Here is a 13,258-nt window from a genome sequence, read left to right on the forward strand (position 1 = left end):
GGAGGGGACTGGAGGAGATTATGCTGAGTGAAGTAAGTCAAGCAGAGAAGGTCAATGATCGTATGGTTTCACTCATATGTGAAGCATAAGAAGCATAAGAAATAGGGAAGGGAGGGGAAAACCAAATGTGAAATCATCAAAGAGGGAGACGAACGATGAGAGACTCTAAACTGGGAAACAAACTAAGGGTTGCTGGAGGGGAGGGGGTTGAGGAGGGGGTAACTGGGAGATGGGCATTAAGGAGGCACGCATTGTGATGAGCACTGGGGGTTATATGCGACTGACGAATTATTGAACTCTACATCTGAAACTAATGATGTCCTTACAGGTTGGCTAATTGAATTTAAATTAAAAAAAGAAAAAGACACAATGAGCTAATGATAGTATATGACATAAAATGCATGATATATGTAATAAAATATACACATATAATAAGATAAGACTTGTTTTTCTGGAGAACCCTGAACGACACAAGGGCCTGCCTTAAACATTGCCTTCCTGATTTCTGTGTTTGAAATTTGTAGCTCCATCCCCTGCTTCATGACCCTGACCCAGACTACAGCCTGCCTTAGTACTGATTTTACTTCTTTGTCATCTATCTTCTTCACTGGAACGAGGGCAGAACTGTGGTCGGTTTTGCTCACTGTTGTTTCCCCAGGACTTGAAACAGGGCCTGGCACACAGTAGGCACTGGCTAAATGCTGAATGAATGAGTCGAGGGTAGCATCAACAAATGCCAGCCGGCTAGGTTGTGAATAAGCAAGCGAGCCTTCCCAAGCGCCAGTCCGTTCCGCTCCAGATGTAACGCAGTTTCTGGAAACCTGGATGCGGCCCGTGTCCCGTTGTCCCCCAGGAAGGAACAGGGGAGGCAGGGTGAGCGTGTCTGGATCATCTCAGTGGACTGCAGGGCCTTTGGGGGCGGCCACAGTAGTCTGGTACCTGCCCGGGCGCTGAGGGCAGGCCAACAGAGGCTGGCGCCTGGTAGAGAAGGTTCTCGGCATGAGCGCTCTGGATAGGCTGGTCAGCTTTTGAAAAACTACTTACAGACAAGTTGTTCCCTAGCTTGTTCCTAGAGCTCTGGGAGGGGCAGTCTCTCTGGCGCCAGCAAGGCCCCGAGAGGGCAAAGTGGCAGAAAATGAAAGGCGTGGTGGCTCTGTCATCGCCCTAGCCAGAGCCAGTCTCCCCCACTCAGTCTCAGTGGGGATGGCCTCTGGCCAAGTGCGGCCCTCCGATGTCCAGCCAGAGGGACGTAGCCCTTCTGCTCTACCTGCATAGACACTGCCCTACTGCTGGGGACCTCACCAGAACCTCAGGGACCCCACATGCCTGCCCTAGAATATGGGGAAGGGGTCTTGGGGTCAGCCAGCTCCCCTCACAGTCCCAATTCCTGGGCTGGGAGTGGTCAGACTGGGGGCCTCAGAGATTGGGGAGAAGGAGGCTAGTCCTGCAGAAGCCCAGAGCAGCGGTGGCGAGGAATCTCTTGGAATCTTTGGAATTACAGAACAATCCTTTCTCACGTCACAGACTAATCACTGCACCCACCCAACCCCGCTGCGAACCCCAACACGCTGGATGGAATTCCTGTGAACTTGTAAAGTGCTCTGAGTGAAGCGGGAGTATCATCCGGTACAAACCTCACCCACAACCTGAATATTCTCGTATTTTATTATTGATAATCATTGTACTCTATTTTGTCCATAATAAGTAGTATTAAGCATATACAAATAATATGATATAATTATGCTCTATTATCAATAATAAAATATTTATTAAGAAATAACTAGTATCTGGCATACTACTAATTATCCCACTTTTCCAGAGGGGAAACGGAGGCTTGGGGGACCAATACTTTGCTTGAGATCAGGGAGCAGAAAAGACAGACGTTTCATGTGCAGTGTTGCTGTTTTCTAAATGGTACCCAGTTTCCATATTTATTTAAGAAATGCTCTTCGGGCCAGAGCTGGACAGGCCACACCAACTACGTTGGGGGGTAAGAACTGCCCCAGGCCCTGGGCCTGTAGCCTGTGCGGTGTGGGTTGGGAGTGCGATCAGGGCAGCTGCGGGGTCAGTGGACCCCGGGTTCCGCTGCTGGTCCCCACACTTACTGGGTGCTGAGTGCTGAGCTCCCCTGGTGTCTCCTTGTCTGTTAGACAGGGCTGGTGCCTGACCTCCCATCCGGGCAGAGGTGACGGGTGAGGTCACGGACCTGGGTCAGCAGGCACTGAACACAGCAAGCAACCCCAAAGGCCCGGGACATTGTTCCTTGCAGCCAGTTAGGAGGAGGAAGGACTCCATGGGGGTTCCCTCCACCATCTCGCACCTCTGCTATTGGAGATACCCCGGGGCTGGGGATCCAGGGGACAGGTAAGGGAAGGGCAAGTGGCAAAGGCTCAGCCGTTTCTGAACACATCCCTGTCTCACGTTCTACAGGTGAGGGGTGGCCCATGTCCCCCACCCTGGGTGCCAGTGGGAAAGGCGGTCTCTGACTCCCCAGACCAACTCCACACCATGATGAAAAGGTTGCTGGCCTTCCGTGCCACCCACACAAAGCACAGGTGGGTTGTAGACATCCGCTACGGCTATAAAAGTTCAAGCCTCTAGCCATTTGAGGATGTCATAGATTGAATATGTTCCCCCAGATTTATATGTTGAAATCGCAATGCCCAGTAACTTCAAAATGTGACTGTATTTGGAGATGGGGCTTTAAAGGGATCATTGTGGATAAATGAGGTCGTATGTGTGGGCCCGCATCCTATGGCTGGTGTCCTCATGAGGAGAGAGACATACCAGGGGCTCACACAGGGCTTGCCATCTGCAAGCCTAGGAGAGAAGCCACAGGAGAAACCAACCCTGCAGACACCTCGAGCTCAGAATTTGGCCTCCAGGGCCATGGGAAGACAGATTTCTGTGGTGCTTTGCCATGGTGGCAGGAGCAAACCAATGCAGTGAATTGGGGAGGGGGGGCTACAAAAAGCTCCCCCTGGGCCAACGTCCCTCGCCTGAGATGCCCTGAAACACCAGATCCTGCTGCAGCCACCCAACAGGGAATCACATTTATTCTATTCTGGATAAGTGCCAGGTACAGAAAGCTGCTGGGATTCCGGACCAAGGACAGTGGCTGGTCTGGCCCACAGGGAGGCCTAGAGATGACAGAATGGAGCCATCCCATCTCAGAATCCCACCACCTGATGTGGAGCAGCCCACCCAGAGAGGACCAGGGCAGGAGACCCAGTGACCAAGCAGGGACCTTACCCTAGCACAGTGAAACAGAGCCCAGAGTTCCTACAGATAACTCTTGGTTGATGGCTAGGGGCTGGTGAACATTTTGTGAAGGCCCAATGGGAAATATTTTACCCTCTGTGGGTCATAGGAGCTCTCTCACACTCCTTTCATTTGATTTTACGACTCTTCCAAAGGTAAAACCCATTCTTGCTTTGCCAGCTCTGCAAGAGCATGTCTGGCTCTGTGGGTTGTGGTTTCTCAGCCCCTGGTCTGATCTGCTCCCCGGTACTGGCAAATTCAAGACAGTGACAGCAGAGCATGACTCCAATGTGCACCCTGTGTGGGGGCTCAATTTGAACACCCACGAAGCAGGCCCTGCTGTCATTACCTTTACTGGAGTCTCAGGAAGGTGCCACCAGCCTCACAGGCATCTCTTGAGGTCCCCGAGTCTCAAGTTTCAGCATTATGGCTGAAACTTGGGACACTAGGCTGGTCACTGGAGGCTCCGTTGTTGGTGGCTCGGTTGTTGGTTACCTGGGAGGAGGGCCTGCTCCCTGAGCTGGGTCAGCGCGGGCGCCCCCTCCCGGCCACGTGGGGTTTCTGGTGGCAGGTGAGATTCCCTATGCGCCTGAAGGCCTTCCCCTTGGGCAGCTTTCGCAGGGCTCTCCCAGGTGTGGAATCCCTGGTGCCCGGTCAGCGTGGGCCGGTGGCCGAAGGCCTTGCCCCACTGCGCGCACTGACAGGGCTTCTTGCCGATGTGGACCCTGCCGTGCTGACCGGGGTGGACTTGCCCACACGCCGCACTGGAAGGGCCTCTTGTAGCTGTGGATGGCCGTCGCTGGAACAGGAACGACACCTTCCGGGAGCTGCGCCCGCACTGACCCAGCGGTGCGGCTTCTCGCCGGCGTGGATCTGTAGGTGGTAGAGAGGGGCGCCTTCTGGCTGAAGACCTTGCTGCACTCCTGGCCCGGGAAGGGCCGCTCACCGATGTGTGCGCTGCTGGACGGCCAGGTAGGCCTCTGGCTGTAGGACCTGCCGCAGGCGCTGCACTGGGCCGGCCTGTCGCCGGGGTGGCTGCGCGGGTGCTCGGCGAGCTGCATGTTCTGGCTAAAGGCCTTGCCGCGTGGGCGCAGCGTGAGGGCCTCTCGCCGGGGTGGAATTTCTCGCGCAGGATGAGCGCGGACGACTTGGTGAAGCGCCCCCCGCACCGCCGGCACCGGTATGGCTTCTCGTCCGTGTGCTTCTGCTGCTCCGCCAGCGTCGGGCTCTGCGCCCCCGTCTTGGCGCTCTCGGGGCACCCACAGGCCGCTCGCCCGTGTGCGTGCGGTGATGGTGGGCCAGGTCGGACTTCTCGTGGAAGGCCTTCCCGCACGTCCGGTATGTGTGGGGCCGGCGGCCGTGGGGGCTCGCGGGTGCCCGAGCAGGGACAAGCGTTTGCTGAAGCGCCTGCCGCACACGTGGCACGCGAACGGCTTCTCCGCGGTGTGGAGACGCTGGTGGTCCACCAGCTTGGTGATGAGCGTGAAGGCCTTGCCGCAGTCGCTGCACGGGTAGGACCGCTCCCCGTGTGCGTGCGCTGGTGCCCGATCAGCTGCATGTTCTGCACGAAGGCGCGGCGGTAGGGCGGCTCGCCGGTGTGTGCGCGCCGGTGCGCGGCCAGCGTGGTGTCCGGTGGAAGCGTCGCCCGCACTCGCCACACACGAAGGGCTCGTCCAGGGCGTGCGCCAGCTGGGCCCGCTGCGCGAAGGCCTCCCCGCGCTCCCCGCACACGCAGGGCTCCTAACCGCCGTCGGGGGCACTCCGGGCATCCTCATGGTCGGGCTTACGCGGCTCACAGCGGTGGGGGCCCCTGCCTTCTGGGACTCCTGACTGGGCGGAGATGGGCTGATGCTCCGCTGGGGCCCTTCCTGGAGGCCCCTCGGCCTCTTCCGGTGCCGAGTGCCAGAGGCGGCTCCCTCCCAGCTCTTCCAGGGCCAGTCCAGAGGATGCTCTGGGGGGAATGGCTTCCTCTGGGCCGTCCCTGTTAGGCCTGGATCTGAAGGAGCCGGAACACATGCTCGTCACCCACGTGGCCTTCTTCCAGAGCTAGGAGAGCCAAGAGAAACCCCCTCAAGCACTTGCAGAGGGTTCTAGGATAAGGCCTGATGGCCGGAGGCAGGGGACTGATGTTTGTGCCCCCAACCCTCCATTCAGATGTTGAAATTCTAAACCCCAGGTGATAATGTTAGAAGGTGGGGCCTTGAGAAGGTGAGTAGGTTAGGAGGGCTGAGTGCCCTCCCAGAAGGGTCCCCAGACAGATCCCTCCCCCATGCCTCCCTGCAAGGACACAAAGAGAAGTAAGTCACTGGTGGTGAACCAGAAAGAGGGACCTTCCCACAATGGTTGTTCTTACCTAGTGAGCGCAGGTTCTGGAAAATCTCCAGCATCACATCTCTGTACAGGTCCCTCTGAGCTGGCTCCAGCTGCTGCCACTCCTGGGTGAAGGTCACCGATTCCTGCAGCCACAAAGTCATCTGATCCACCCAGGCCTGTGGGGGCGGTGGGACAGGGAGCTGGCTTCAGTGGGTCTCCCTGGGAGGACCCCCTACACACCAACACAGTGCAGTGGGCACATAGTAGGTACTCAAGAAACATCAGGTGAGATTATGATGCCCATTATTGTCACAGGTCTGGAGTTTGAGGCCAAGTCTCTGGGTTTGTTGATTCTTTATGAGGACACACAGGATTCCAAGTCATACTTGTGACTACCCTGCCCCAGGTGCTAGAGAGATGGGCTGTGGAGGGGACTCAGGCGGGCAGGGGCTCAGTCAACTCTGTCCCCCCTCGAGAAGGAGGGCGAGGGCACAACACGACTTAGCAGGGCCTTGTCGGCCAGCAGCTGAGCGGCCATCCATTCACTGCCCACAGTGACGGGGGGCCTGGTGGCTGAGTCTGGGGGGCTGATGGGGTGAGGTGGAGGGAGAGAAAGAGGGAGGACAGTGAGGAGCCAGGCCCAGCGCTGCTCTATAAACACATGCACACACCCTGCCCCCCTTTTCTCATGGGGGGATGAGAAAGATTTCTCAGGGGATGCTCAGAGAAACACACAGACACATGGCAACCACAGCACAGGGGCTCACACTCTCCAGACCCCTGCAGTGTGGCAGAAGTGGGCAATGGAGACATGCCTCCAGGCAGGCTCAGACCCAGGCCCGCTCTGCCTACGCACCCCACCACCCCTGACCCGGCTCCTGGGGCACTTTCCTCCAGTGTTGGTGTCTAATGATACACGAGTACCGCAGTACAAAACATGGTATATCGTGGTATAAACTGGAGACTGTATCTACATGTAAAACGTGTACTCGATATGCACAGTACTAGATACTAGACATGCAGGCCTATACACACTTACTGTCTCTCTCTCTACACCACGTTTTACTAGTATAGAAGGTACACACATGCTCTAAAGAACAGAGTAAATGCCACAGGTACACATACAAAACATATATATGAATGGGTACACATGGCCTGTATGTGAGGGGTGTAGAGAAGTACTGAATGTCACATGTACTGTACACGTGGTCAGTCACACACTAGACCACATCTACCTGTGTATGTGTGACCGTTTTATCTGTGTGCTGGGGTACCAGATGCCACGGAGACCTGTAATGGCAATAGAATCCCACACACTAAACACTATATATGCGTGGGTGAGATATGTGTAAACTGATGACACGTGCCATTGTTCTGAATACCATGTGCACCATATGTATACGTGTGCATGTAAACAGTCCACATACAGTACCCATGAACAGGTACAGGAGGTGTACAAACGCTACCATATGTACTCACAAACAAGGTGTATACATGTGCGTACACTAGATACTGTATATACGGTTATGTAAGGTGTATAAGTACGCACACATGAAATACCATAATTACACTAATATACATGTGTATGCCACTAAATTCTGTATTTCAATGACTCCAACATACCATACGCTGAAAGAAGGCATGCTTTTATCTAAGGTGGGAAAATCTGCCAATTAAACTGAATTGCTCTCCTTCTGCTCACACTGAAACGACCCAGAACACAAGCTCTACAGCTGTCTGGCTTCCCCCACTGGAAGCGACCCAGAACACAAGCTCTACAGCTGTTTGGCTTCCCCACTGGCCTGGCACACCCCATGTTGGAGATCTCTGTCCTGACACAGCGCAGCCCCCGGGGGCCAGGCTGCCCTGCCTGCCCCTCCCTAGGGGGGTGCCTGGGCAGGTAACTTAGACTGTTTCCTCATCTGGAAGGTGAGGGACCGAAGACCCCTGCTTTGTAGGGTTGTTGTGAAGTGGTACCTGCACAGGGCTTAAGTGTGGTTATTGCACTAACTCCCCCATCCCTGTTGGGGTGAGGGGGCTTTTCATTTTGTGCCTCAGTTTTCACATGTGCAAATGGGGGGAAATCCTTGTGCGAAGGGCACGGGGCTCCTGTAGGGTTCAAGGAGAGGACAGGGTGTCTCTCCGGTTTCCGCAGGCATCCGCGGCAGCATCGCCCCGGGAGTTCCAGAAGCCCCCGAGGCCTGACCCGGCGAGTTCGAGCCTGTCTTCCCCGGGCGGCCCCGGGGGTCTGCACCTTCGACAGCCCCGGGTGTCACAGGGCTGGAGTTTGAGGCCAGGTCCCTGGGTTTGTTGATTCTTTATGAGGACACACAGGACTCAAAGTCATACTTGTGGCTGCCCTGCCCCGGGTGCTAGGGAGACGGGGCCCGTGGAGGGGACTCAGACGGGTAGGGGCTCAGTCGACCCTGTCCACCCGGCGCGGGCACCGTGGGAGAGCAGCCCACGGTCCGTGAGGCGCTGACTCAGGCGCGGAGCTCCACGCCCGGCACGCGGCTAGGCGATGCTCCGAAACTGCTGGTGGCAGCGCTGCCGTTACTATTACCTAAACAACAGCGACGAGAGCAGCTCCAACGGATGGAGCTCCGAGTGCCACCCCGGCACAGGTGCTGTCCACACCCGCTGTCCGGGTGGGGATACCGAGGCACGGAGGGGCAGGGCTCACAGCCCCTTCCGGGCCCCTCCCGCGATCCCGGGTGCGTGATCCTCCCCACCACGAGAACCTAGCGGACAAGCCCGGCGGGCGGCGCGGACGCACCCCGCCGTGGGTCCGGGTGAGCACACGGTGTGCACCTCCGCGCCTCGCAGCTCCCGCCCCGCACCTGCGCCGCGCGGGACCACGCCCCGCTCCGCGCTCCCAGACGCCTCCGCGTGGGAGGAGACCGAGGCGAGGGGGAGGGAGCAGATGGGGATGGGAATGGGGGAGGAGTTGGAGGGAGCTGAGGGGAGAAAAGGAGGGAAGGCTTGGAGGAAGGAGGGTGGAAGGGAGGAGGATAAGAAGGGAAAGACGGGAGGGGCTTGGAGGAGGGAGGAGGGAGGGCAAGAGGGAAGAGGACTGGGAGGGTAGGCGAAGAGGGGCTTGGATGCCGGAGTGGGGAGAAATGGGGGTGGGGAAGAGCTTGGAGAGAGGAGAAGAGGGGAGGGGCTCTGAGAGAGGGGAGGAGGCAGGAAGAAAGGCCGGGGAGGCAGGCAGGGCTTGGGTGGAGGAGTGGGGAGTAGAGAGGAAGGGCTTGGGAGGAGGAGGGAGGGGTAAAGGCGGGGGCAGGCGGGAGGAAGTGGGAGGAGAGGACTGAGAGGGAAGAGGGGAAGAAGCATGGAGGGGCCGTGGGAAAGGGGGCTGAGGGGGATAAGGGAAAGGAGCGGGGGTGGGGAAGCGGTGGGGGGAGAGGGTAAGAGGAGGGTGGGGAAAGAAGAGGGGAAGGAAGGGGAACAGCCTCCGCAGTACGGAAAAGAACGAAGAGGTGATGCGTTCGAACCGGGTGGGTGCAGCATCTCTGGCCCCTGGTGCTCCTGCGCTCCGACCCCGACCTGTGTGGTTGCACCTCTGAGCCTCGGTTTTCTCATCTGCAGGGAGACTGCGAGGAAGGAGACCTGCTGTAGGGTTGCTCTGTGGGTTGTACGCGTTCGTTCCCGCGGCGTTCCCGGAGGGCGCCCCGTAGAGGACCCCCTCCAGCGGCGCGGTCCGGCAGACCCTCGCGCGCTCGCGGAAAGGTTCTGCATCCGCCCCGACCGGCGCGGCGGCCACTGGCCGCAGGTGGCTTTGAGCTCTTGAAATGTGGCCAGTGCGGCCGCGGCACCGAATTTGCGGTTGTGTCGTGTTTTAATTAACTTACGGTGTCATGGTTCTGCGTGGCTACCGGCTCCTGCTTTCAACGGGGCAGCCCTAACGTCTTAGGTCTCTTCACTGTATGGGCCGAGCTTCTCTTGCACTTGTACGAGTGGGGCGGCCTCCTTCAAACCGCACAGCGCAAGACGGACGAAAGCAATTCGCGCTCCCTGGAGCCCTTGGTGTGGACTAACCCACTGGCGCCTCACCATGTGTGTCTCGGGGTGCCTCTTGCTGTGTGTCTGGATGACTTTACTACTACTACCGCTTACTGAGAGCGTACTGTGTGTCCGGCCCCCGGAGAGACTCCGGACACCCCTGTAATGTCCTTTAACTGCAGGAGGAGGCTTAGGTGTAATGAATTTGGGAAAGGCTAGAGGGCAGGGTCAGCAAGAAGGGGACGGCATGCGGTTGTGTTTTTGTCTTTACTTGGATCTCAGCTAGAAAATCCTGGAACTCACGGAGAACGGATGGGCAGAGCCAAGGTCACCCGCCCAAGGAGCGCCCCCCACTCCACCACACCGTCCCACACTACCTCTTCCGAGGAACTGGGGCTGGGTTTTTTTTTTTTTTTCCTTTTGTTTTCCATTGCTCCTTTCTCTTTTCTGCCCCCTGCCTGCCTTTCCATTTTCCTTTAAATTTTTCTCATTTTGGATATTAAAAACGGCACATCTTTTTTATTTTTTATTTTTTTCCAGCACCTGCTATCAAGAGTCTGTTTTCCTAGTCCTTGAATCCGCGCTGTCTGGATATCTTGCTTTGACCAACAGAATGTGGGAGAAATGATGCCGCAGGATTTTGTAAGTTAGATCTTTCGGTTATGGATTTGCTCCCCCACACCACCAAGCAGGTCTCTGACACTGGCTGGGTGTTGGAGGCCCTGTCCACCTAAAGGAGGTGTCCGTTTGAAATAGCTAACTGGTACCTCCCAAAGTGATTTCTCTGTTGGCTCTCTCACCGCTGATGTCTCAGAACACCTCTTTTAATTACTGCCACCCCCCCCCCCCATCATGGGCAGCAGCTGGCTGTGAGCTCCTGAATTTTGAGATCTTAACTAACATGGGAGAAGGTCAAAGTGTGTGTGGGGGAGTGGTGAAGACTGCTCATTGTCCCCCAGTATCTCGCCTCGACTGTGCTAGAACCCCTAAGTTTGAGTGGCATTTCCCAAGCTCCCTTGCAGCTAGGTGTGGCCTTGCAACTAGGTTCTGTCCCTGGAATGTCTGGTGGCCCCAGGTGAGTGCTGTCAGGCAGTGAGTGTACTGCTGCATTCAGACTCTCGCCTTGCCACTCCTTCATTAAAGAACTTTGGGAAAGTGACTTAAATTCTCTACAGCTTAGTTTTTTCATCTGTATGGTAGGGAGAAGGGATAGCATCTACCTTACATGGTTGTTGTGAAGGACAAACAGAGTCTAGCGGTGGAGCATTTAGAGCAGTTCTTGGCAAGTAGGCTCTCTTCCGTGTGGTCATTATCATTATAATACTTTTATTATCACCTCCTAAGGTTGATGTGAAGTTTAAGGACAACCCTGCTCTATGCGTGTTAGCAGAACAAGTCTCCCTACTGTCTATTGGTCTCCCAAGACCAGGGAGAGATACTGGGAGTACCCCCACTCACCAACACCTCCCCCCAGCATGGCCACTCCCTGCGGGGGAGTGGATTTTCCATTTCCTTCATCATGGATACTCATCCACCCTGTAAATATTTCCCAAAGCATCAACATTCATAGGAGGAATCTTTCTTTTGCCCAAGTTTCTTTAAAGCCTGCCTACGGGGATGCGGTGTTTATTATAGGTGATCACCTGCTTCCCAGAGAGGGTGAGAGGTGGGAGAGGAGTGGAGGGGAAGGAGCGGCAGGTGTGAAGCTGGCATTTTTTCCACTGTCGAATTTAATGTTGCACAGGGAGGTTGGTGTGAGCAGAGGTGTATGGAAAGGAGGAGGAGATACTTGGGTCAGGAAGGAGGCTGAGTGGTTTTTTTTCTTCTTTCCCCTTTAACGGTGGGAGAGTGGCCATCTAAGAAATAAGGTGGATGCGTAATATAGGAAAATACTTTGATTTCCTGCATCTGCTGATAAGCAGGAACCTCAAGGGACAAGAGGCTTTGGGGTGAGCAGGGAGTCATTATTTCCAGAAATATCTGAGCCCCTCCTCTGTGCCAGACCCGTTCTAGAAGCAGGGAGTCCTGCAGTGAGCAAACCAAGGCCCTCGTCTTATGAGGCCAGGAGTGCTAATTTCTGAGTGTGGTCGGAGGTAATGAGGGGGAGCGTGAAGGGAGGCTGCTTTGGCTTTGGAGTCAGGGAGGATCTCTCTGAGATGGTGACTTAGAGCAGAGCCCTGAGGAGCAAATATACACAGTTAACAGCACGATGTCTGTACAGGTTATTAATCTATTGAGATGCTCCTGTGAAAGCTGGTGAGGAGTTGACGGGAGTGCCTGACCCAGCTGCCTTGTCCTGTCCTACAGGTCACCGAAAGGGTGCTGGCTGTCTGTGACTAAAATACTGGCTCCTACTGCTGTGCAGGTTGCTGATTTACTGAAATTCTTCAGTGGGAGAGACAGAACAAAGGTACTTACCCCATCTTACCTGAAACTGAGACCCTCATAGTTCTGTTCAAAAAGTAACAATGAAATTATACGAGCCACAAGGATAGTCTAGAAAATAAATCAGCATGCCTCCTGTGCATTGACCACTCAGATTTCTTTCGTTTTTCTTTTTAATATGTAGGGACATGACTTTTATTTTATTTTATTTTATCTTAAAAAGTGTTTTTTTGGGGCACCTGGGTGGCTCAGTGGGTTAAGCCCCTGCCTTTGGCTCACGTCATGATCTCAGGGTCCTGGAATCGAGCCCCGCATGGAGCTCTCTCCTGAGCAGGGAGCCTGCTACCCCCTCTCCTTTTGCCTGCTGCTCTGCCTACTTGTGGTCTCTGTCAAATAAATAAGTAAAGTCTTAAAAAACGGGGGTTTAAAAAATATTATTTATTTTTAGAGAGAAAGTGAGCAAGCAGGGTGGAGCGGCAGAGAGAGAGGGAGAGAGTCCTAAGCAGACTCTGGGCTGAGTGCAGAGCCCGACTTAAAAAGTAGTTTTAAGCCACCATACCTCTCATGTCGACATTGTGTCCCATTCTTTTTTCGTTTTATCTTAGTTCTTTAAGTTTACCTACTTTTTTTAAAATTTATTTTTTATTTACTTTCAGCATAACAGTATTCATTATTTTTGCACCACACCCAGTGCTCCATACAATCCATACCCTGTATGATACCCACCACCTGGTTCCCCCAACCTCTCACCACCGCCCCCACCACCACTTCAAACCCCTCAGATTGTTTTTCAGAGTCCATAGTCTCTCACGGTTCACCTCCCCTCCCAATTTCCCCCAACTCCCTTCTCCTCTCTAACTCCCCATGTCCTCCATGCTATTTGTTATGTTCCACAAATAAGCGAAACCATATGATAATTGACTCTCTCTGCTTGACTTATTTCACTCAGCATAATCTCTTCCAGTCCCATCCATGTTGCTACAAAAGTTGGGTATTCGTCCTTTCTGATGGAGGCATAATACTCCATCGTGTATATGGACCACATCTTCCTTATCCATTCATCCGTTGAAGGGCATCTTGGTTCTTTCCACAGTTTGGCGACCATGGCCATTGCTGCTATAAACATTGGGGTACAGATGGCCCTTCTTTTCACTACATCTGTATCTTTGGGGTAAATACCCAGTAATGCAAAGGCAGGGTCATAGGGAAGTTCTATTTTTAATTTCTTGAGGAATCTCCACACTGTTCTCCAAAGAGGCTGCACCAACCTGCATTCCCACCAACAGTGGAAGAGGGT

The 13,258-nt window shown here is 54.8% G+C and overlaps 2 protein-coding genes across 2 annotated transcripts in view; one reads left to right on the forward strand and one right to left on the reverse strand.

Annotated features, from left to right (window-relative positions):
• Positions 1–13,258, forward strand: part of SMIM17 (small integral membrane protein 17) — a 33,744-nt gene continuing 20,486 nt past the window's right edge. The window contains exons 1-4 of the mRNA XM_032324838.1: positions 1–36; positions 2,436–2,555; positions 10,117–10,218; positions 11,884–11,986. The gene's annotated coding sequence lies outside the window, so the exon portion shown is untranslated. The remainder of the gene's footprint in view (positions 37–2,435; positions 2,556–10,116; positions 10,219–11,883; positions 11,987–13,258) is intronic.
• LOC116579434 (zinc finger protein 891-like) lies at positions 5,246–9,314 on the reverse strand. Its single transcript, XM_032324843.1, has 3 exons — positions 9,161–9,314; positions 5,615–5,754; positions 5,246–5,307 (listed from the first exon to the last, which is right to left on the reverse strand). Exons 1-3 carry the CDS (start codon positions 9,310–9,312, stop codon positions 5,246–5,248), a joined length of 354 nt encoding a protein of 117 aa, XP_032180734.1. The 5' UTR covers positions 9,313–9,314.

Source organism: Mustela erminea, chromosome 19 (genome assembly GCF_009829155.1).
Source record: "Mustela erminea isolate mMusErm1 chromosome 19, mMusErm1.Pri, whole genome shotgun sequence".
NCBI classification, from domain to species: domain Eukaryota; kingdom Metazoa; phylum Chordata; class Mammalia; order Carnivora; family Mustelidae; genus Mustela; species Mustela erminea.

What these genes read in the sequence shown, in the direction of transcription:
- LOC116579434 (XM_032324843.1), bottom strand. Translation starts at nt 9,312, where the DNA reads ATGCAGAACCTTTCCGCGAGCGCGCGAGGGTCTGCCGGACCGCGCCGC. An exon ending in TCCTTCCTCGCAGTCTCCCT is followed by an intron (nt 5,755 to 9,160) that starts GCAGATGAGAAA and finishes CCCACCGCCCCC; the next exon opens with ACAGGCCTGGGTGGATCAGA. An exon ending in CCAGAACCTGCGCTCACTAG is followed by an intron (nt 5,308 to 5,614) that starts GTAAGAACAACC and finishes TGGCTCTCCTAG; the next exon opens with CTCTGGAAGAAGGCCACGTG.